General features: G+C 43.9%; 1 protein-coding gene across 1 annotated transcript in view; it reads left to right on the forward strand.

Moving 5' to 3' along the window:
* LOC135522819 (alpha-1,6-mannosylglycoprotein 6-beta-N-acetylglucosaminyltransferase B-like) overlaps positions 1 to 25,380 on the forward strand; it is a 177,910-nt gene that overhangs the window by 88,492 nt on the left and 64,038 nt on the right. Inside the window, exon 8 of the mRNA XM_064949441.1 lies at positions 5,212 to 5,381. Coding sequence (XP_064805513.1) covers positions 5,212 to 5,381 — 170 coding nt within the window. The remainder of the gene's footprint in view (positions 1 to 5,211; positions 5,382 to 25,380) is intronic.

Raw genomic sequence — 25,380 nt, forward strand, 5'->3', positions numbered from 1 at the left:
TAGACTCACTCACACACACACACGTAAAACACTAAGTTTAGACTCACACACACAAACACGCTTAGAACACAAAGTTTAGATGCTCACACTGACACACACACACTTTCAACACCAGTTCAGACCCTCACACACAGCGACGCACACTTCATTTGACACACGCACCCATACAAACGCACATCAAGGTCACAGACTTGTCAGTGATACACATCGGCCGCAGAGCAGGTGCTGTTCCCCTATGTCCTCAATCTGCAGCTTCACAGATGTCTTATCTCCCTCACACTGCGCTCCACTCCACCACTGTGTGTGTGTGTGTGTGTGTGTGTGTGTGTGTGTGTGTGTGTGTGTGTGTGTGTGTGTGTGTGTGTGTGTGTGTTCAATCTCACTCCAAAGTTCCTATCAGCAATAGACATTCTCTTTGCCATTCCTACAGTCACTTTATCCCTATTAGAGACTATGCCAATTATATTGTAGCAGGGACGCTGAGAGTGCAAGATGAGGGGGAAGTTGATTTAACACCATAGAATGTGAATGTAACGGTTTTTTTCCTGGGAAGGAGAGGAGGACCAAAATGCAGCGTGGTTATTTATAAACATCTTTAATGAAAGAAGAACACTAATACAAAATAAGAAACCGTGGAAAAACCGAAACAGTCCTAACTGCTGCAAAACACAGAGACAGGAACAATCACCCACAAGATACCTAAAGAGTATGGCTGCCTAAATATGGTTCCCAATCAGAGACACCGATAAACACCTGCCTCTGATTGAGAACCACTCCAGGCAACCATAGACTTACCTAGAACTCTCAACTGAACACAACCCCATAGACTACAGAACCCCTAGACAAAACAAGACACATAAATCACCCATGTCACACCCTGGCCAACATAATAAAGAAAACACAGAATACTAAGGCCAGGGCGTGACAGTGAAGCGGTGTGCTTAGGTGGTGTGTAAGGGTACAGGGAAGCAGGTAGATGAGGGGGAAGTTGATTTAACACCATAGAAGGTGAGGCGGGGTGTGTAGGTGGTAGGATGGTGTTTAAGGGTACAGGGAAGCAGGTAGATGAGGGGGAAGTTGATTTAACACCATAGAAGGTGAGGCGGGGTGTGTAGGTGGTAGGATGGTGTGTAAGGGTACAGGGAAGCAGGTAGATGAGGGGGAAGTTGATTTAACACCATAGAAGGTGAGGCGAGGTGTGTAGGTGGTAGGATGGTGTGTAAGGGTACAGGGAAGCAGGTAGATGAGGGGGAAGTTGATTTAACACCATAGAAGGTGAGGGTGTGTAGGTGGTAGGATGGTGTGTAATGTGTAAGGGTACAGGGAAGCAGGTAGATGAGGGGGAAGTTGATTTAACACCATAGAAGGTGAGGCGGGGTGTGTAGGTGGTAGGATGGTGTTTAAGGGTACAGGGAAGCAGGTAGATGAGGGGGAAGTTGATTTAACACCATGGAAGGTGAGGCGGGGTGTGTAGGTGGTAGAATGGTGTGTAAGGGTACAGGGAAGCAGGTAGATGAGGGGGAAGTTGATTTAACACCATAGAAGGTGAGGCGGGGTGTGTAGGTGGTAGGATGGTGTGTAAGGGTACAGGGAAGCAGGTAGATGAGGGGGAAGTTGATTTAACACCATAGAAGGTGAGGCGGGGTGTGTAGGTGGTAGGATGGTGTGTAAGGGTACAGGGAAGCAGGTAGATGAGGGGAAGTTGATTTAACACCATAGAAGGTGAGGCGGGGTGTGTAGGTGGTAGGATGGTGTGTAAGGGTACAGGGAAGCAGGTAGATGAGGGGGAAGTTGATTTAACACCATAGAAGGTGAGGCGGGGTGTGTAGGTGGTAGGATGGTGTGTAAGGGTACAGGGAAGCAGGTAGATGAGGGGAAGTTGATTTAACACCATAGAAGGTGAGGCGAGGTGTGTAGGTGGTAGGATGGTGTGTAAGGGTACAGGGAAGCAGGTAGATGAGGGGGAAGTTGATTTAACACCATAGAAGGTGAGGGTGTGTAGGTGGTAGGATGGTGTGTAATGTGTAAGGGTACAGGGAAGCAGGTAGATGAGGGGGAAGTTGATTTAACACCATAGAAGGTGAGGCGGGGTGTGTAGGTGGTAGGATGGTGTTTAAGGGTACAGGGAAGCAGGTAGATGAGGGGAAGTTGATTTAACACCATGGAAGGTGAGGCGGGGTGTGTAGGTGGTAGAATGGTGTGTAAGGGTACAGGGAAGCAGGTAGATGAGGGGGAAGTTGATTTAACACCATAGAAGGTGAGGCGGGGTGTGTAGGTGGTAGGATGGTGTGTAAGGGTACAGGGAAGCAGGTAGATGAGGGGGAAGTTAATTTAACAGCATAGAAGGTGAGGCGGGGTGTGTAGGTGGTAAGATGGTGTGTAAGGGTACAGGGAAGCAGGTAGATGAGGGGGAAGTTGATTTAACACCATAGAAGGTGAGGCGGGGTGTGTAGGTGGTAGGATGGAGTGTAAGGGTACAGGGAAGCAGGTAGATGAGGGGGAGGTTAATCATCTGGATATGTCTGCAACAAAAGTTCAACATTCACCTTCTGCTACCATTTCTGTCAATCCGTCGACGCGTACAGTTTGACGCGTCCTTTTGATGAAACCCGACGTACCGAACGCACTGCAACTGCCTCTGCAACGCAACGCTGCGAGGCAAACGCAGCGTTCCATTGGAAACGAATGTACTTCTGGTGCACCAGAACGCAACGACGCTGTCGGCGGAGTCGAGACGTTACTGCATGAACATGCAACCTTCAAGAATCACTGCACACTCCCTTTTCAACAGAGAACCGAATTCACGGTTAAATATCAAGGTTACGTTTCCAACATCATTCCAGTATGTTTCATAAAGCTGCCTCCCATTTTTACTTCAGTGGAGGGGAACTAACTTTGGCAAATTGAGATGAATGCTACCCATTAGCCAAAAGTTCAACCCTGTTTTTCTACAGTACCACACCAGCACTACCAGAGCCAACCCAATAGGTTCCTCACTCAGCAATGGAGTGATGTTGCCAGCGTGTGAACTGTGAAATTCCTCCCTCCACACCAGTGTTTCTGCATTAGTGCGTGGTTGCCAGATCTGCGTGATATCCCCCATATTGGCCAAAGGTATTCTCGGGGCCGAAGCCATCTGCCACCCAAACTGTAATTTAATTGCGCTTAACTTTGTTATGAAGCACACGTTTAATATAGAAAGCTTATTAATTCAGGGTGATATTTACTTTCATACTCAGTCGCTCTCTCGACACACACTCTCTCGACACACACACACACACACACACACACACACACACACACACACACACACACACACACACACACACACACACACATGCACTCATATAGAGGCTTAGAAGCCAGCAGAGATGAGACATGGAGAACTGGTATGAGCTGGTTTTGAAGTTTGTCTATGGCAGGGATGTTTCTCTGGGTCTGTGTTTTACTGTGTGTCTATTTCAGAATCTATTTCCATCTCCAGTCCTTGAAGGCCGCTGTGTATTCTTGTTTTCATCCTAATTACCTTTAATGACAGACTACTTTTTAATTTGACCTGGGCGACCAGGACTGTGAAATCATTTGCTTATTAATGAGACAAATCAATCCCGTCAGGATCATTAATTCCACTGTTTTGAATTCCGTTCCCTCCGTTCTGGCGCTCATACAATCTGACGGGAGATGGCTAGAGGAGGAGGAGGAGGAGGAGGAGGAGGAGGAGGAGGAGAAGGTGGTGGTGTGTGCCAGTGTTGTTGTTTAGCATCCTGCCAGCAGCTGACTGACTATGTGACTTTTAGCACATGATTAGACAGTGACTCAGGCAACACACACACAGGACAGAGAAAGATGAAAAGGGAGGATGAGAGGAGGGGGGAAAAGAGGGGTAGCAGAGGGAGTGAGAGAAAGGAGGAGAGAGAAAGATAGAGGGGGAGAGAGAGAGAGGAGTGAGAGAGACGAGGGTAAAACAGCCTCCAGGAACTTAATGAGGTGTGCCCCGCTGAGTGGAGAAAGGGCTGTTAATCACACACACACTCTCTTTCTTACACACACACACACACATACACACATACACGGACATACACACACACACACACACACTTTCTTGCTCTCGCACATACACACATACATGCACATACACACACACACACCCACTCTGTTTCACATATACACACACACTCTCTCACACCACATACACACACATACACCCTCACACTCTCACACACACACGCTCTTTCTCACACGCACACACTCTCTCTTTCTCACACACACACACACACACACACACACACACACACACACACTCACACTCACACTCACACTCACACACACACACACACACACACACACACACACACACACACACACACACACACACACACACACACACACACACACACACACACACACACAGACACAGACACACACACACTCTCTCACCACTCTCATAAGCTCATTATGTAAAAGCCAGTGAAAGTTTGTCTCAGTATGTCTATCTGGGGCAGAAGGGCTTTTCATGCTGTGTTAGCGCGTCAGAATTACTCTGCACAGCACCTCTCTGACATGACCGACTCTGGGTTGCATCCAAAATGGAGCCCTATTCCCTGCATAGTGCACAACTTTTGACCCGAGCCCTATGAGTAATTCCTTTGACACATGTTTTTACCCAAAGAATATGTCAATTAATACTTAAGAAATACAGATACTATTTTAAAACATCAAATATTTTATCACTCATAGATGTATTTTATAATAACAATGTTTGTCATGAGATGTTCGGTTGTTCCCTTCCATTCTGGAGTGTTTGGTTTTATCTAATGCCTTCTGGGAAATGTTTCTGACTAGTTTTTTTTATGACATGTTAGTGAAGTATGAATGATTTATAGACAACCTGCAAAATTATCTTTGAATATTTAAGTCATATGATACCATGCAATTAACATTGTATAGTGTTGTGTTCACATATATAATATCCATTTGAATAGCCAAAATCCAAAAATACATTGTGTACCATTATAGAAGTTCTCCAACTGAGCCATCACAATCGTACGTCTGCAACATGTAGACTTCACCACTGATCTCTCCTACACATATATATATATTTTTAAATTCATTATCTTTACGTGTTATCTCAGGTGTTATTCTTCTGTTTTATTGAAAGTAATCATGTATATAAAAAAGTTGATATATTAACATTTATTATTCCCCCCCCAGATCCTGGTGCACGTGGGCTTCCTGACAGAGGAGTCAGGGGACGTGTTCAGCCCCAAGGTCCTGAAGGGAGGTCCGCTGGGGGAGATGGTCCAGTGGGCCGACATCCTCACAGCCCTCCATGTTCTGGGACACAACCTCAAGATCTCCATGTCTGTTAAGGAACTGCAGGGGTGAGTCAGCATGTTATAATGTTCCAATGATGTTCATGGGAAACTGTGTTTTGGCTGTGTCTTGATTGGATCATCTTTTGATTGATTGATTGATTGATTGAATTTATTTGGGTGTTTAAGTGTGTGGCGGAATGGAAGCGTTTTCATTGATCTGACCACGGCCATTTTGTGCCATCTTGTTTCGTCAGCTATTGGCCAGTAGACACAGTAGGGCTATTAGCGTGTGCTTTTATCCAAAGCGACTTACAGACCCTCCAAGGTGATGGCGTTGAAAAGCGCGTTGTGATCAATGGACAGACGGTGCTCGTTTGTATTTGATTGCTGTCCATTTCATCACTTTGACATATCGCTCATGTTGATCCAAAGAATTACAATGGGAACACTTGCAGTGGCTACAGAAGGTCTACAAGCCCTTGAACTTTCCCATTTTGCTGCCTTAAGATTTGATCTAAAAATGTATTCAAATAGTTTTTCCGCAGTGAAAGAAAGTTCTAGAAAATTGTCCAACTAAAACAAAAACTGAAATATCATAATTGGATAAGTCTCTACCCAATTGTGTTAATACTTGTTGGAAGTACCTTTGGCAGCCATTGCAGTTGTGAATAATTTTCATTAAGGATCTTCCATCTTTGCACAACTCGTAGGGCAACATATATGCATTGTTTTTGTCAGAACTGCTCAGGCTCAGCAAATTTGTTTGAGGATCATTGATGGACAGTGATATTTAAAGTCAGGATATTTAAGACAGGACTTGAGACGAGACCACTCAGGAACACTCAACAGCTCTTGTCTCACAGAAAAATACAACCCTATCCCAGGGTTAGTTTATCAGAAGTCTGAGGTGAGATTTCCTCAAACGTCTTTACCTGGGCTTTGCTCCTTTCATATTTCTCTTGATCCTAACCAACTCCCTAGTCCCAGTCAGGAAAGTTTTCTGTAAGTTTCTTTCACTTTGAAAATGTGGAGTAGGTCGTGGAGATGTGTAGGTTAAAAATGATGATTGAATCACTTTTTAGATTACATTTTAATGCAGTAAAATGTGAAAACAGTTCAAAGGGTTGTAGACTTTCTATAGGCAATGTATTTTAGATAAAGGACCAATTATCAGGTAGAGAGCGAGTGATATTATCCCTGGGCCACTATTCCCCTTCAACAGTTCATATATTTTTAACCACATCAATATACAGTTGAAGTCGGAATTAAAACTTGTTTTTCAACCACTCCACAAATTTCTTGTTTAACAAACTATAGTTTGTATAGTAATTTTTCCAACAATTGTTTACAGACAGATTATTTCATGTATAATTCACTGTATCGCAATTCCAGTTCGTCAGAAGTTTACATACACTAAGTTGACTGTGCCTTTAAACAGCTTGGAAAATTCCAGAAATTATGTCATGGCTTTAGAAGCTTCTGATAGGCTAATTGACATCATTTGAGTCAATTGTAGTGGATGTATTTCAAGTCATACCTTCAATCTCAGTGCCTCTTTGCTTGACATCATGGGAAAATCAAAAGAAATCAGCCAAGAACTCCCACATTTTTTTGTAGACCTCCATTATTGTAGACCTCTGGTTCATCCTTGGAAGCAATTTCCAGTACGCAAGTATTAACACCATGGGACCACGCAGCCGTCATACCGCTCAGGAAGGAGACACGTTCGGTCTACTTGAGATGAACGTACTGCGTTTGCGAAAAGTGCAAATCAATCCCAGAACAACAGCAGAGGACCTTGTGAAGATGCTGGAGGAAACAGGTACAAAAGTATTTATATCCACAGTAAAACGAGTCCTATATCAACATAACCTGAAAGGTCGCTCAGCAAGGAAAAAGCCACTGCTCCAAAACTGCCATAAAAAAGCCAGACTACGGTTTGCAACTGCACATGGGGACAAAGATCGTACTATTTGGAAAAATGTCCTCTGGTCTGATGAAACCAAAATATAACTTTTTGGCCATAATGATCATCGTAATGTTTGGAGGTAAAAGGGGGAGGCTTGCAAGCCGAAGATCACCATCCCAACCGTGAAGCACGGGGGTGGCAGCATCATGTTGTGGGGGTGCTTTGCTGCAGGAGGGACTGGCGCACTTCACAAAATAGATGGCATCATGAGGCTGGACAATTATGTGGATATATCGAAACAACATCTCAAGGCAAAGCTTTGTCGAAAATGTGTCTTCCAAATGTACATTGACCAAAAGCATACTTCCAAAGTTGAGGCAAAATGGGACCCACTGGGACCCACTGGGAATGTGATGACAGAAATAAAAGCTGAAATAAACCATTCTCTCTACTATTATTCCGACATTTCATATTCTTAAAGTAAAGTGGTGATCCTAACTGACCTAAAACAGGGAGTTTTTACTTGGATTAAATGTCAGAAATTGTGAAAAACTGAGTTTAAATGTATTTGGCTAAGATGTATGTAAACTTCCGACTTAAACTGTACCTGCTCTACCATCCCAGTTAACCCAATACATCAGCCCATCAGAGCCTCAGACCTGGGCTGCGTCCCAATAGACAAGGATGCTGCCTTTTGAGGCAGCTTTCTAGGCAGGATGTCAAAATTGGTATGTCCCAATCCCAAGGTACCTTCAAATGCTGCTTTCTAAGGTGCTTTCATTAGGCAATTTTAAAGGCAGCATCCCATGTGTCCATCGCTGGGGAGGTTATCCCATAACCCCTTTCGATGCACCTAAAATGAATTTAAATTAATGATGGACACAAGTCCGGTTTGGGAGAAGATGTTCCAGAAGAATAAGGAATAACTTGGCGAAATGTAAATATAACGTTTATTTATTCACAATATTATGTTCAACAAATTACTTTCATATGAATTTTCAATTCAAATGTTGAGTAACTGTTGTTCATCATCCCGTTGCCAAGCTACCTAGCTAGCTAACACATCATACGCGATAGCTAGCTAATCTTAATAGACGTTCTCGTCCTGCTTATCGGCTGTTTAGAGATGCACAACCAAACTAACTAGGCCTAATCGTAGATTCAACAATGTGTCAATTGTGTAAACAGTTTAGTTTTTAAATCAATGAATTGGTGAACTTGATAGCCAGCTAAAAACATGTACTGCAGCAAATGTGTTTTCGGGGACTAAAGTGGGCACCTGATTGCATCTATGCCTGCTGGCCAGCCAAGTTATTTGTGCATTCTTTTGATGAGTCTGTTTAGCAAGCCTTCTTGCTAGCTAGCTGCATGTCGTGTCTGTTTACGTAACGTCAACGTTAGCTAACATTCTCTTGTTACTTTCCCTTCCCCTATTGTGTTGCACAACCTGGTTTGTTGTTACTAGGTCAAATGAGAGGCTAAGTTATTCTACTCTTACTGTAAACAACTGATCGAGATAAAACAGTACATGCAAAACTGTTAACAAAATGACTACAAATGAATAAAGGTAGTTGTGGCTTTAGTGACTTGAACCAGCACTGACATTTGAGCAGTGAGGTTCATTTCGCCCCCCCCCCCTTTGCCTCTACTTGTTCCAGCTCTCACCCTGACACCCTGCAGATGTCAAGATATGGTTGGGAACCTCCCAGCCACCATAATATTCACCATATCCCAGGATTTTATTCAGGAGTGTGCAACATCACAATGTTAGATAGAAATAGATTCACCCACGTTATTGTTTATCATGCAGATTTCTCAGGACATTGTAACCTATGGGATTGCACTGTGGGGAAATCTTCAATTTAGACCACGGTTAAGTTGAAATTAAGTATTAGTAAAGGGCTGGAACAAAAACGTGTAAAGTCCTGTCCTGTGTATAAAATGACTCAATTTGCGCCCATATTAAGAACAAGTTTATGAATGTTGGAGGTTAATCTCCTTGAGATTTACCTCACTTGGGAATGACCTATTTTGTAGAATGGACTGTGCTTTAAGGACTAATGCACAGACACAGAAAAACAATACAAATGTTAAACGTTTATTCATCTGTCTAATCCCATGCAAGGAGAAAGACATCAACAATTGTCACGCCCGTTTTACGAAGAAGACATAGGCACAGCGTGATATGCGTACATTCTTTATTATTATAAGAACGAACACTGAACAAACTACCCAAAATAACAAAACGTGACGCTATACAAATGAGTGCTGACAGGCAACTACACATAGAGAAGAACACACAAACACCAAAGGGGAAATGGCTACCTAAATATGATCCTCAATCAGAGACAATGATAAATAGCTGCCTCTGAATGGGAACAATATCAGGCCACCATAAACATACAAATACCTAGACCTACAAAACCCTAGACATACAAAAACCCTAGACAATACAAACACTAGCGTATCCACCCTAGTCACACCTTGACCTCACCAAAATTGAAAGAAAACAGAGATATCTCAGGTCAGGGTGTGACAAAAATATTACTATGTTGTATTCATTTCATTGAATATATATTCCTGTTTGTTATGCATTTTTATATAATTACATTGGACATGTTATCTTTTTTCACAGCAGTATTTGTAGCCAATGCATTTAGCTTACATTAGGATGAAGTAGCCAAGGCACTCTTATGTAGTTGGATTGCATCACATCACCTTTCAATAATAGTTATCAACTCTTCTAAAACCGTGTTATCCTGAACATCAGTGTCTTTTAATAAAATGCAGAGGTGCGATAGTTGTATGAATTAATCACAAAGTAAGCCTACTCATAGAAAAAACTTTAGCAGCTGTAATGCAATATTAGTTTCACAATAAAACACCACTGTTCTTGCTATTTTATCACACTTAAAGCAGTCAGTAAAATATCTTACTTAGCTGTCTCCAAAAATCGTATCCTGTATCATGCAAGCTTGCTTCCTGTCCACGAAGATGGAGCTACAGACCGAGAAATGCGCGAGAGGAGAACCCTATACCGCAGGATAGTTACTCTGGTCGATGTCAACAGGTACTGTTACTTGTTTACTCGTTATTCGTGTCAGATATTTACATTTTGGGATGGTTGTTCACTGAATTGCTAGCAAACGTCTCGCGCTCGGTGGAATGCAAATGCACCGTCACATGATGCTGCCTTCCAATTCCCGTCCAGACTGGCAGTTACAGAACCTACTGGGAAAGTGCTACCTACTAAGTTAGTTGCCTTTTGGAGTCAGGTAGGCAGCAGGCAGCTACCTTTGGATTGGGACACATCCCCGCAGTCTTCTTATTGAGTTATTTAGTGACCCCATCGATCGTCATCGACCTCGTCTCCGGTCAATGGCGCAATGTTGTGTCTCTTTCCGCTCCCCTCGTCCAGTCAGCACCTCTTCATATATCCCCTTTTTGTGCTGACGGATACAGTAGTCGCCGTCACCATGCGGTCTCCGGGTGGACCAGACATAAATCTGTCTCATTGGTTAAGACACTCCGGGGGCCGGTGTCCAGTGTTCGGCTACTAAAAGCAGGGCTAAAGACTGTAAATCACAAGAGATAGTCAAACGCCGCCAGCCAGGGTTAGTCATATGGAGATGGATTGGGCAGTGTGGTTGGCCGCCAAACCTGTGTTGGGGATTATGAATTGAGTTGTCTTGGAGTCATTTTTTTTCAGCTTCTTTGATATAAGGAGATGTTTGGAGCTGAGTCACGGTTTGTTGGCCCGAGCCAATTCCACTGTTTTGTGAGCTTCTGACTAAGTGGAAGTGTCCCACTCTCTGTCTTGTCTCTTTCTCTACTTCTCCTTTCCAAACCTTCCCTTTGTTTCTCTCTTTACCTCCTTGTATATCCTCCTCTTTTCCGTCTGTCTCTTTTGTTCTCTCTTTCATATATTGTCTTCTCTCTGTCTGTTTTACACCTCTGTCTCTCTTTCTCTCTCTGTCTTTCTCTCCGTCTCTATCTTTCGTGACACTCTACCTCTCTCGCTTCAAGTGCTATCGGACAAGGTTGTTTGCTGTAACCCAGGTCACTGTTGTTGACTCGAAACTCTGCAGCTACCCCCTATTTCCCACGACCCCCTGCTTTCAACAGGACAAAGAACATTGGCCTTTTGGATTCGACAGAAGTGATTTTACAAGCAATTTAGCTGTCAGCGGAGGAAGCGCAATTATTTTTGTTATTCCCCCTCTATCGGTCTGTCTTTAGATTTGGCTTTGATAAACAGAAATTGTTCTATCGATCATTTTTTTTGGTTAACACATCACTGGACAAAAGAATTGGGACATACAAGAGGTTGATATTACGAAGAAGAAGATGACGCTCTCACGATGTCGGCACAAGAGAGCGTGAAGGGTCGTCATTTATGAATATGGGTTCATTTAAAGGCGTTGTTTCCCCCTTTACATGTTTTCTGTGCCTCTCTCTCTGCCTCAGTGGGGACACAGACAAGCGTGCCACTTAAAGATGGCAGACTTTCTGTTTGAAGAGGAAGTATAGATTTTTGTTGGCAGCCAAGTGCGACACGACGTCATGAAAAACGTTTCGTTTCGCCGCCAAGTCACAAACATCCCAAGGCTTTGTTTTCAACAGCTTTTCTTTGTTTATTTCTTTTTCTTTTATCTCAGAAGAACCAAAGCCAGTTATCATAGAAGCTCGTCTGAAATGTTGGTTTCGCTCGTATCTCTCTGTTTTTCTGCTGACAAATTGCAGTCAGCGCTTTTGTCAGTAATCAAACGTGGCAGGGAAAACAACGAGGCAGTACTCGCTAAATAATTCGCCTTTCAGATACAGATTTAACAGATTTGATTCTATTACATTGAGCACATCATCTGGGTTTGAAATCAGCTCAGTTCAACAATGTACACTATATAGGATAACAGCCCACATAAAGAAAGCTTGAAGGTTTGCCAGATCCCCACGGCTCCTGTCTGCCAATGAGATCGACGGATGGATTCTATTAGGATTGATAGATGAATGAGTGGAAGGGAGAGCCTATAGGGATGAGAGGGAGAGATGATTCAGCAACAGTGGGTGTGTGTGGGTTTTGATTGTGTTTACTGTGAACAAAGAAACCTCACATAATCTTATCTCCCTCACATAATCCTATCTCCCTCACATAATCCTATCTCTCTCACATAATCCTATCTCCCTCACATAATCTTATCTCCCTCACATAATCTTATCTCCCTCACATAATCCTATCTCCCTCACATAATCCTATCTCCCTCACATAATCCTATCTCTCTCACATAATCCATTGTATTGTTACTGCTATGAATGTGGAATCACAGCAGGGTCCAGTCTTCTACTAATATCCATTAGTCTGGTTGTGGTAGCTACTGTACACGTACACACACACACACACACACACACACACACACACACACACACACACACACACACACACACACACACACACACACACACACACACACACACACACACACACACACACACACACACGCACATTGAATACAGCCCATGCCTGTGTGTTCTGCTGAGTCTGCATTCTCCTCTATGGGCCTATAACAAAATTGCATAATGGCTAATTTACAGACAATTAGATAGACCACAGCCCAGGTGTATTACAACAACAATTGTCAAAGACTCCAGCCACCCAAGTCATAGACTGTCCTCTCTGCTACCGCACGTCAAGTTTGGCACCACTAGACTGATACATAGCTACCCGGTCTATCTGCATTTGACCCCTTTTTTGCACCAACTCTTTTGACCCATCACACACACTGCTGCTACTTATTATCTGTCCTGTTGCTTTAGTCACTTTATCCCTACCTATATGTACACATCTACCTCAATTACCTCGTATCCCTGCACGACGACTCAGTGCTGTTACCCCGTGTGTATAGCCAAGGTATCATCACTCATTGTGTATTTATTCCTCGTGTTATTCTTTTTATATTTTTCTCTCTGCGTCGTTGGGAAGTAAGTAAGCGTTTCACTGTTAGCCTGTTAACCTCTTATTTTATTACCAGCACTACTGGAGAGGACTGCTATCCATCTTATACACCTTACATATATACAATCTGCTTCAAATGTGTGGATTCGGCTATTTCAGAGATACCTGTTGCTGACAGGTGTTTAAAAATCGAGCACGCAGCCATGCAATCTCCATAGACAAACATTGGCAGTAGAACGGCCTTTACTGAAGAGCTCAGTGACTTTCAACGAAGCACCGTCATATGATGCCACCTTTCCAACAAGTCAGTTCGGCACATTTCTGCCCTGCTAGAGCTGCCCTGGTCAACTGTAAGTGCTGTTATTGTGAAGTGGAAACGTCTCGGAGCAACATCCACTCAGCCGTGAAGTGGTAGGCCACACAAGCTCACAGAACGGGACCGTCGACTGCTGACCATCGAGTGCTGAACAATTGTCTGTCTTCGGTTGCAACACTCACTTTCGAGTTCCAAACTGCCTCTGGAAGCAACAACAGCACAGCAACTGTTCATCTGGAGCTTAATGATATGGTTTCCATGGCCGATCAGCTGCACATAAGCCTAAAATCACCATTTGCAATGCCAAGCGTCGGGTGGAGTGGTGTGAAGCTCCAGCCATTGGACTCTGGAGCAGTGGAAATGCGTTCTCTGGAGTGATGAATCATGCTTCACCATCTGGCAGTCCGACAGACTAATCTGGGTTTGGCGGATGCCAGGAGAACGCTACCTGCCCCAATGGTTGTGCCAATTGTACATTTTGGTGGAGGAGGAATAATGGTCTGGGGCTGTTTTTCATGGTTCGGACTAGACCCGGGGAAATCTTAAAGCTGCAGCATACAATGACATTCTAGACAATTCTGTACTTCCAACTTTGTGGCAACTGTTCGGGGAAGGCCCTTCCTGTTTCAGCATGACAATGCCCCCATGCACAAAGCGAGGTCCATACAGAAATGGTTTGCTGAGATTGGTGTAGAAGACAATGACTGGCCTGCACAGAGCCTTGACCTCAACCCCATCTAACACCTTTGGGATGAATTGTTACGCCGACTGCGAGCCAGACGACACTGCATCATAACCCCTCTCTAAACAAAATCTCATTTTAGACAGTTGAGACATAGTTGTGTCTCCATGGTAGCCCACATAAATACTCTATACATATTACATGGTTGTTGATGCATATATATTTTGTTTTCTAACTCAAGTGTTTTGTAACTCAGTGTTTTGTAACTCATACTGCATGTGGTTCAATCTGTGAAAAGAAGGCGTTATACAGTTTGAAGTCGGAAGTTTACATACACCTTAGCCAAATACATTGAAACTCAGTTTTTCACACATCCTGACATTTAATCCTGGTAGAAATTCCCGGTCTTAGTTCAGTTGGGATCACCACTTTATTTTAAGAATATGAAATGTCGGAATAATAGTAGAGAATTATTTATTTCAGCTTTTATTTATTTCATCTCATTCCCAGTGGGTCGGAAGTTTACATACACTCAATTAGTATTTGGTAGCATTGCCTTTCAATTGTTTCACTTGGGTCCAACGTTTGGGGTAGCCTTCCACAAGCTTACCACAATACATTGGGTGAATTTTGTCCCATTCCTCCTGACAGAGCTGGTGTAACTGAGTCAGGTTTGTAGGCCTCATTGCTCGCACACACATTATCAGCTCTGCCCACAAATGTTCTATGGGGTTGAGGTCAGGGCTTTGTGATGGCCACTCCAACACCTTGACTTTGTTGTCCTTAAGCCATTTTGCCACAACTTTTGAAGTATGCTTGGGGTCATTGTTAATTTGGAAGACCCATTTGCGACCAAGCTTTAACTTCCTGACTGATGTCTTGAGATGTTGCTTCAATATATCCACATCATTTTCCTCCCTCATGAAGCCATCTATTTTGTGAAGTGCGCCAGTCCTTCCTGCAGCAAAGCACCCCCACAACATGATGCTGCCACCCCGTGCTTCACTGTTGGGATGGTGTTCTTCGGCTTGCAAGCCTCATCCTTCTTCCTCCAAACATAACGATGGTCGTTATGGCCAAACAGTTATATTTTTCCTTCATCAGACCAGAGGTTTTGGAGCAGTGGCTTCTTCCTTGCTGAGCGGCCTTGTCGATATAGGACTCGTTTTACTTGTAGTCCGTTTTACGGGGTCCGGACACAATACTTTTGTACCTGTTACCTCCAGCATCTTCACCGGGTCCTTTCCTGTTGTTCTGGGATTGATTTGCACTTTTCGCACCAAAGTACGTTCATCTCTAGGAGACAGAGCGGTATGACGGCTCTGTGGTCCCATGGTGTTTATACTTGCATACTATTGTTTGTACAGATGAACGTGGTACCTTCATGTGTTTGGAAATTGCTCCCAAGGATGAACCAGACTTGTGGAGGTCTACAATTCTTCTTCTGGGGTCTTCACAGTTTTTTCTTCTTCTTCCCCATGATGTCAAGCAAAGAGCCACTGAGTTTGAAGGTAGGCCTTGAAATAAATCCACAGGTACACCTCCAATTGACTCAAATGATGTCAATTAGCCTATCGGAAGCTTCTAACGCCATAACATAATTTTCTGGAATATTCCGAGCTGTTTAAATGCACAGTCAACCCACTGGAATTGTGATACAGTGAATTACAAGTGAAATAATCTGTCTGTAAACCATTTTTGGAAAAACGACTTGTGTCATGTACAAAGTAGATGTCCTAACCGACTTGCCAAAACTATAGTTTGTTAACAAGAAATTTGTGGAGTGGTTGAAAAATTAGTTTTAATGACTCCAACCTAAGTGTATGTAAACTTCCGACTTCAACTGTAGGTCACTTTTGGCAGCTGTTGGTCATGAAAAGAGAGGAAGTACAGAAGAGGGTGAGGCTCTCATTTTCTACCTCCTTTATTCACAATCAGATTGGAGGAAGGACCTCCCTCTTCTCATCCACTGGGTCTGTTCGTTCACTTTCCAGTCCTATATTAAGTAGAACATTATTCAGGGAAATATTTTGCCCCTGTTCTTCATGTTGCCTGTCTACCCTCTCTATTTCTACTTTAAATCTCCTGTATAAATCAGCAGTGGTTTAAGACACGTTGCAGATGCTCGATATTCTCCTTAGATATTCCCTCAGATCATTTGGGAGACGTTTGATTTCCCTGGTAAAACCTTGTGAACTTACATCACTTATACAATCAACTCCTGACATTCAAGACCGATGTGAGTTTGCACTTATCTGGGTTGACAGTATTGGCTGAAGGCTTACTGTAACAAAGACATTAGCTCAGTGGCTCCGGAGAGAGTTGTTAGACAGAGACTGTCCAATGAAGGAAGGCAGTCAGGTAAAAGAGAGAGAAAGCCTAGTGAGCCGTAAGGGAGGACGCTAGAGAAGCTGGGAGAGTGGTGCGAGAAAGAGAGAAAGAGAGATTCAGAGAGATTCAGTGGGGGAGGGAGATAGACAAATCCGCTGTCACTCAGTCTAAGGCATTTCATGCCCTGTTAAACCTCTCTCTCTCCCTTTCTCTCTCTTTCTCTCTTGGTCAGTGTGGTTTGGGGGTCAGCCCAATTATATGCACCTCTATCACCACCACCCGGTGGTCTACCATCTCCATGGAGAAAGATATTGGTCACCAGATAGGTCACAGGGGACTCACATTCTGCAATGGGGAGTGAGGGCATCAGGTGCATTGAGGGTTAGATAATGCTTGTGTTCTGATATTCTGATCCTCATTTTGTCACATTAGTCTGACCAGACGTTGACAATTCCCACAAACCCATTCCTCTAACGATGACCAAGATGGCTGTGAAGTACTGTATATGTTTACGATCATTGGTGCCTTTTAGCTCTGCCTCTGCCTATAGGGACTAGGCTCTGGGCTGTGTGTGTCTGAAGGGGTGGTGGCGGTAGCTGACCCGGGGGCTGGATGAAGCCCTGTTAATCTGATACGTACACTTCCATTGCTCACACCCCTCTGTTGTCTAGATGTCCTCTCCTCTATCCCGCCATTCCCCTCTCCTCCCCTGGGCCCGTCTCAGTGTAATCCATTTAGCTGTGTCGTCTTTCACAGCGCGGGGTCCGGACGCAACCGGGCAGCCCGCAGACCATTAATCTCTCTCCCTCTCACACACACACACACAACGCATACACTTGCACTATGTACGCACAGACACACACACCATGATTGGAATTAGGCTCCCCACTCTCTCTCTAGTTTATCTTTCTCAGTCTTGTTTTTCCTCTCCAGCGAGGTTGTCCTCCCATCGTCATACCCATGTCCCAGGTACACACTTATGCATGTGTCACACATTCCAAAAACACGTGTGCCCAAACACAAATGGCACAAATGGGTTAAATGCCTGCAGCGACGGAGACGGACCCACACACTGCAACACGGCAACGTATGTTCACTACCATCCCTAATTCCTTCCCCTACCATCCCTAGCCCTGCCTCATCTCCCATCTCTAAATAGGACTGAGAACATGTCTGGGGTGAAAACATCTTCATTTCGTCCTAAGAAAACCTCAGTATTAGAAAACATTGCTTTCGGTCCTTTTTTTTCCAAAAATGTGACCCTTTTTCGTGCTATCCAATTATTAGTAGCTACTATCTTGTCTCATTGCTACAACTCCCATACGGGCTCGGGAGAGACGAAGGTTGAAAGACATGCGTCCTCTGATACACAACCCAACCAAGCCACACTGCTTCTTAACACAGCACGCCTCCAACCCGGAAGCCAGCTGCCGCAATGTGTTGGAGGAAACACCGTGCACCTGGCAACCTTGGCTCACGTGCACTGTGCCCAGCCCGCCACAGGAGTCGCTGGTGTGCGATGAGACAAGGATATCCCTACCGGCCAACCCCTCCCTAACCCGGCAAACACTATGCCAATTGTGCATCGCCCCACGGACCTCCTGATCGCGGCCGGTTACAACAGAGCCTGGGCGCTAACCCAGAGTCTCTGGTGGCACAGCTGGCGCTGCAGTACAACGCCCTTAACCACTGTGCCACCCGGGAGGCCCTCCATGTTAAGGCAGAGGACACGTTTAGAGAAAAGGCAGGAGGAACACTCAACAGACATAGGCTGTTTACCCAGTCTCTTTCTACAGTAAATAACTTCCTTTCTCACCATTTTAAGGACCATGGTCTTACTGTTAAGTATTTGGGGATTTAATGTAAATAAGGCTAGCCATTTTGTTCACTCAATGTGTCTTCGTTAAACTGGTGTCATCGCTCTTTCTTTTGCTCACTCGCTCCCTCCCTTTCTCTCAGTCTCTCTGATTTTCTTTAGCTGTTTCACTCTTCCACACTTTCGATTGCTTTCTCCATCCTCCATTCATTAACGTGTTCCCTACAGTGAGTTGAGAATCCTCGGACCCTGGTTCACCTCCTCTCTAATCCGACGCCTCACTGTGAACATTGCTGTTACATACAGTGCATTCGGAAAGTATTCAGACCCCTTGACTTTTTCCACATTTTGTTACGTTACAGCTTTATTCTGAAATGAATGAAAAACAAATGTTCTGCATCAATTTACACACAATACCCCATGATGACAAAGTAAAAACAGTTTTTTTAAATGTTGGCAAATTTACAAACAAAAAAACTTATATCACATTTACATAAGTATTCAGACCCTTTAACGCAGTACTTTGTTGAAGCATCTTTGGCAGTGATTGCAGCCACGAGTCTTCTTGGGTGTGAAGCTACAAGCTTGGCACACTTGTATTTAGGGTGTTTCTCCCATTCTTCTCTACAGATCCTGTCAAGCTCTGTCAGGTTGGATGGGGAGCGTCTCTGCCACCACCATGCTTCACCGTAGGGATGGTGCCAGGTTTCCTCCAGCATTCAGGCCAAAGAGTTCAATCTTGGTTTCATCAGTCCAAAGAATCTTGTTTCTCATGGTCTGAGAGTCCTTTAGGTGCCTTTTGGAAAACTCCAAGCAGGCTTTCATGTGTCTTTTCCTGAGGAGTGGTTTCCGTCTGGCCACTCTACCATAAAGGCCTGATTGGTGGAGAGCTGCAGAGATGGTTGTCCTTCTGGAAGGTTCCCCGATCTCCACAGAGAAACTCTGGAGCTTTGTCAGAGTCACCATCGGGTTCTTGGTCACCGCCCTTCTCCCCTGATTGCTCAGTTTGGCCGGGCGGCCAGCTCTAGGAAGAGTCTGGGTGGTTCCAAACTTCTTCCATTTAAAAATGATAGAGGCCACTGTCTTCTTGGGGACCTTCAATGCTGCAGATATTTTTTGGTACCCTTCCCCAGATCTGTCCCTCGACACAATCCTGTCTCGGAGCTCTACGGGCAATTCCTTCGACCGAGCTTGGTTTTTGCTCTGACATGCACTGTCGACTGGGGGACCTTATATAGACAGGTGTGTCCCTTTCCAAATCATGTCCAATCAATTATATTCACCACAGGTGGACTCCAATCAAGTTGTAGATACATCTCAAAGGTGATCAATGTCACACCTTGACCTTAGAGATCCTTTTAATTCTCTATTTGGTTAGGTCAGGGTGTGACTAGGGTGGGCAATCTATGTTTTCTATTTCTGTGTTGGCCGGGTATGGTTCCCAATCCGAGGCAGCTGTCTATCGTTGTCTCTGATTGGGGATCATACTTAGGCAGCCTTTTTCCACCTGTAGAGTGTGGGATCTTGTTCTTGGTACTGTGCTCTTTAGCTCTACTAGACGTTACGTTTTTGTTGTTTTTTCGGTGTTCATTTAATAAATTAAAATGTACGCCTACCACGCTGCACCTTGGTCCGATCCTTCCATCAACGAACGTAACAATCAATGGAAACAGGATGCACCAGAGCTCAATTTCGAGGCTCACGGCAAAGGGTCTGTATACTTATGTAAATAAGGTATTTCTGTTTAATTTTTATAAATAACATTTTCTAAAACATATAAAACCAGTTTTTGCTTTGTCATTATGGGGTATTGTGTGTAGATTAATGGGGGGGGGGGGGGGGATATTTGATCAATTTTAGAATGAGGCTGAAACGTAACAAAATGTGGAAAAAGTGAAGGGTTCTGAATACTTTCCAAATGCACTGTATTTACACCTCCCCGACACACTGAGTCAGGATACAAAATGGAGGAGTTAGCTAACTTCAATAAATGCACACATGAGAAATCAGCTGTTATTGCCTCACTTGCAATGCTATTTCTAGTTTCTACAACAGCTGTATTCTTTTGTGATGACAGGGAACTCATTTGCAGACTTTTTGGGAAAGCAGCTTACTGTAGAATTGATGATTACTTGTTTGTGACTGCGGTAGAAAATATCGTATTAAAAATACCCATTTGTGAGATGTATTTTTTCTTGGCATATTAAAGGTTTTCAAAACTGCGGCAACTTTGTTGCAGACCCTGAAGTAGCATCAGTCACATCTGTGTGTGTGTGTGTGTGTGTCTTCTGAACCTAGCTCGACAATGAGGGAGAACTCTCAAGCGCAAAGCAACGTTCTGTCTGGTTAAAGTGTGTGAGTTAGCAGAAACAAAATGCCTAGATTATTTTCTTTCCCTCCTCTCTCCCTCCTCTCTCTGTGTGTCTCTTTCTTTCTCCCCCTCATGTATCTCTCTCCCCCTCCTTCGGAACCTTGACGCTCAAATTAACAATTTCCCAGCTTTTTACTGATTTATCAGCCAGCCACCTTTCACCAACGCTACAGCTGCCTTGACTTCTGACACACAAACACCTTCACTCACCCTCCTAGCCACAGATTTGGAGAAAGGTATGAAACCAGAGCCTCTGGATGCCATTGTTCAGAATTTCAGAGTGCCCCGCAGAGTCCACACACCATGGGGCTTAAATGGAAAGAGCAGGCAGGTATGGCACGCTATGACAGAGTGGAACTACTGCCGAGGAGGGCAGAGCTGGGCCAGCTTAATGGCTGGCTTCAGGCTCGTGACGTTATAGTGGTTGCCTGGCCGGCTGCAGTCACACTAGCGGAAGGTAAGCGGGCTTTGTGGTTTGTGATGTTTAATTTCTTTACTATCAAATGAGGAGAGACAAACGTATCACACAAGTCAGAGTTATTCTTAAACTAAATCTTTTCACTTATTAATACGGGAGCAGGTCAATACAACACACACATATAAAGTGAATCGATTGAGGCTCTACGTTAACGATGGCTGGTCGACGAATCACCCTCAGATTATTTGTTGAGAGCCCCGAGACAAAAGTAAAAAGGTATATTATAGCCAAGATTACAACCCCTTCAGGTTGATTTTAAATTGGTCCTATCACTCAAAGTCAAAACCCCTCAATTTAACACACATCAACATTCACAGAACGTACATTTATATTAACATAACGGAGTTCATGCAACAATGGAGTTTCAATTAAAATCAGCTTTAGTTATCCATCACACTCCAATAGATCCGCATGGTGGAAATATATTTTTCCACCCCAGAAACTAACGTTAGCATATCTTGTTGGACAAATCCAGGTCGACTCCTGGTTTTAGTCAAATGTATTCCGTTCATGCCTAATGAACATGACCCAAGACAAGCATCATGATTCCACTACTTATAAGGCAACTCCTCTAGTCTATGTGCCTATAGTCTCTGTGTGTCATTAACACCATGCCTGCTATAGTTCCGGAGTATTATCACTATCATCAAAAACATTATTTGGTCATGGAAATAAGTCAAATAGATTAGGATCCGTTTCACTCTCCCCATTCACCAACCAATCCATCAGTTTTAAAAATCATTCAGTTTCCAAATCATAATCTAAACCCAATTAAATTATCCAACCCAATTTTACAATGACATTGCTCAGTGATTTAAATTGGTCCTATCACTTAATATCACAAACCCCTAAATGTAAAACACATCAACATTGGCAGAACGTACATTTATATTAACATACAGTATAATTATCCTATAATTCTACTATTAACTTTCCTATCACGAGTATAATACAGATCAGTTTTCCCCAAGAAACAATTTTAGACAAGTCTAAATCAATTTTGGGCACAGTTGACCAACCCCCTTCAGGCACTGATTCTTCTGGCATCTTCTTCATTGTCTTCTTCAGATCGCTTTACAGTTCAAATCAAATCAAATTTTATTTGTCACATACACATGGTTAGCAGATGTTAATGCGAGTGTAGCGAAATGCTTGTGCTTCTAGTTCCGACAATGCAGTAATAACCAACAAGTAATCTAACTAACAATTCCTAATCTACTGTCTTATACACAGTGTAAGGGGATAAATAATATGTACATAAGGATATATGAATGAGTGATGATACAGAGCAGCATAGGCAAGATACAGTAGATGGTATCGAGTACAGTATATACATGTGAGATGAGTATGTAAACAAAGTGGCATAGTTAAAGTGGCTAGTGATATGTATTACATAAGGATGCAGTCGATGATATAGAGTACAGTATATACGTATGCATATGAGATGAATAATGTAGGGTAAGTAACATTATATAAGGTAGCATTGTTTAAAGTGGCTAGTGATATATTTACAACATTTCCCATCGATTCCCATTATTAAAGTGGCTGGAGTTGAGTCAGTGTCAGTGTGTAGGCAGCAGCCACTCAATGTTAGTGGTGGCTGTTTAACAGTCTGATGGCCTTGAGATAGAAGCTGTTTTTCAGTCTCTCGGTCCCAGCTTTGATGCACCTGTACTGACCTCGCCTTCTGGATGATAGCGGGGTGAACAGGCAGTGGCTCGGGTGGTAGATGTCCTTGATGATCTTTATGGCCTTCCTGTAACATCGGGTGGTGTAGGTGTCCTGGAGGGCAGGTAGTTTGCCCCCGATGATGCGTTGTGCAGACCTCACTACCCTCTGGAGAGCCTTACGGTTGAGGGCGGAGCAGTTGCCGTACCAGGCGGTGATACAGCCCGCCAGGATGCTCTCGATTGTGCCTCTGTAGAAGTTTGTGAAAAGTGGATGATAATGTCCTAATTTCAATGTCTCACCTGAGCCGCCACAACCTTTACCGCCCATTAGGTCCATTCGTCAACCAGTATGCCAGCAACATAAGACAAGATTTGGAACATATTTCTCCCCATGCTCACTCCACGTTGACTCGTGTCAGAGAAAAGCAGTTGATAATGCCGATTGGACGCCGTATACAGGCTGCTGGCTCAGGACTCAGGTCCCTCGGTAGAAGTGGTGTGGACAGGGTCGTATTGAACGCCATTTCTTCAGCCGGTTAGAGGGGATTTTGAGGTACACACACTGTTTGGTCCAATTATCTCTTCCATGCATTAAGACACCAACTTTTCTTGATAACCTCGAGAGGACAGATCAGAAGAACAGTTTGTTTTTGATTCAGGAAATCCAGACATTAACTATATGATAAGTTATTACTTTTAGAATGATTCTTAATACCAATGTCTAAACATGTGTCAAAGAGAATACATTCTATTGAAATTGGCTTATATTCCCCATCACATTGTCAACTTCATCACAGAGCCACAGGATCAGGAAGTTAGACCTATAACCCATTGGGAGAAATCCCAACAATACAGCAGACCTAATTTGGTGAGATTTGTATCAAAACAGAAGAGAACAACCACCACAACAATACAGTCCTTCACATATCACTCAATACACTCCTACGTATCACTCAAGGTGTGTAAACGTCAATCCAAAACCACAGAGGATTGTTACCTCCCCCATTTTGACGACTCCCAATATGAGTAATGTGTAAAAAAAACAACACACAAACACTACTGGTTAAAAATAAAACAATAACTTCAAATAACAAAATCGAATTAGAATCACTAGCCTTAATAACTCCGTAAAGAAAAATAATTGTACCCATACGCTAATAGTAAAATAGACTTAAGACAGTCTACCCTTAGTTAAAGACAATGCCCTCTCCTTCCCATTGGTTCAACTATAAACTTCATCATAATTATCAATATTACAAATTACCTTCAAATCAGTATTACAAATGACCTGTCACGTTCGTCATAAGGACGAGACCAAGGTGCAGCATGGTAGGCGTACATCATTACTCTTAATGAATGAATGAACACCCAACAAAACGAGCAACCGAAACGTGACGCTATACAACTAGTTCAGACAGGCAACTTAACATAGACAAGATCCCACAACACAAATGAGGCAAATGGCTACCTAAATATGATCCCCAATCAGAGACAACGATAAACAGCTGTCTCTGATTGGGAACCATATCAGGCCAACACAGACATACAAAAACCCTAGAAATACAAAAACTAGAGTACCCACCCCCTGACCTAACCAAAATATATAGAAAAACAGGGATATCTAAGGTCAGGGCATGACAGACCTTAAATTCAGTGTCCAAATGGCTTTCCAATGAGGGTGGTCAAACCACACTGAAAAGTCACAAGGGCACAAGGTGAGACCCAGATGCAGACACAGGAGGCAGATGGTTAGAGTCCAATAGGTTTATTAACAATCCAAAAGTGGTAGGCAAGAGGACAGGCAAAAGGTCAAAACCAGTTCAGAGTTCCAGAGGTACAGAATGGCAGGCAGGCTCAAGGTCAGGGCAGGCAGGCTCGAGGTCAGGGCAGGCAGAATGGTCAGGCAGGCTCGAGGTCAGGGCGGGCAGAATGGTCAGGCCGGCTCGAGGTCAGGGCGGGCAGAATGGTCAGGCCGGCTCGAGGTCAGGGCGGGCAGAATGGTCAGGCCGGCTCGAGGTCAGGGCGGGCAGAATGGTCAGGCCGGCTCGAGGTCAGGGCGGGCAGAATGGTCAGGCCGGCTCGAGGTCAGGGCGGGCAGAATGGTCAGGCCGGCTCGAGGTCAGGGCGGGCAGAATGGTCAGGCCGGCTCGAGGTCAGGGCGGGCAGAATGGTCAGGCAGGCGGGAATGGTCAGGCCGGCTCGAGGTCAGGGCGGGCAGAATGGTCAGTCCGGCTCGAGGTCAGGGCGGGCAGAATGGTCAGTCCGGCTCGAGGTCAGGGCGGGCAGAATGGTCAGGCAGGCGGGAATGGAGTCCAGAAAAACAGGTAATGGAGTCCAGAAAAACAGGCAAAGGTCAAAACCCAGAGGACTAGTAAAAGAGAACAGAAAAGCAGACCCACGGGAAAAACACACTGGTTGACTTAAACATACAAGACAAACTAGCACAGAGAGAAAGGAAACACAGGGATAAATACACCGGGGAAAATCAGCGACACCTGGAAGGGGTTGAGACAATCAGAAGGACAGGTGAAACAGATCAGGG

Source organism: Oncorhynchus masou, chromosome 4, assembly GCF_036934945.1.
Source record: "Oncorhynchus masou masou isolate Uvic2021 chromosome 4, UVic_Omas_1.1, whole genome shotgun sequence".
Classification (NCBI taxonomy): Eukaryota; Metazoa; Chordata; class Actinopteri; order Salmoniformes; family Salmonidae; genus Oncorhynchus; species Oncorhynchus masou.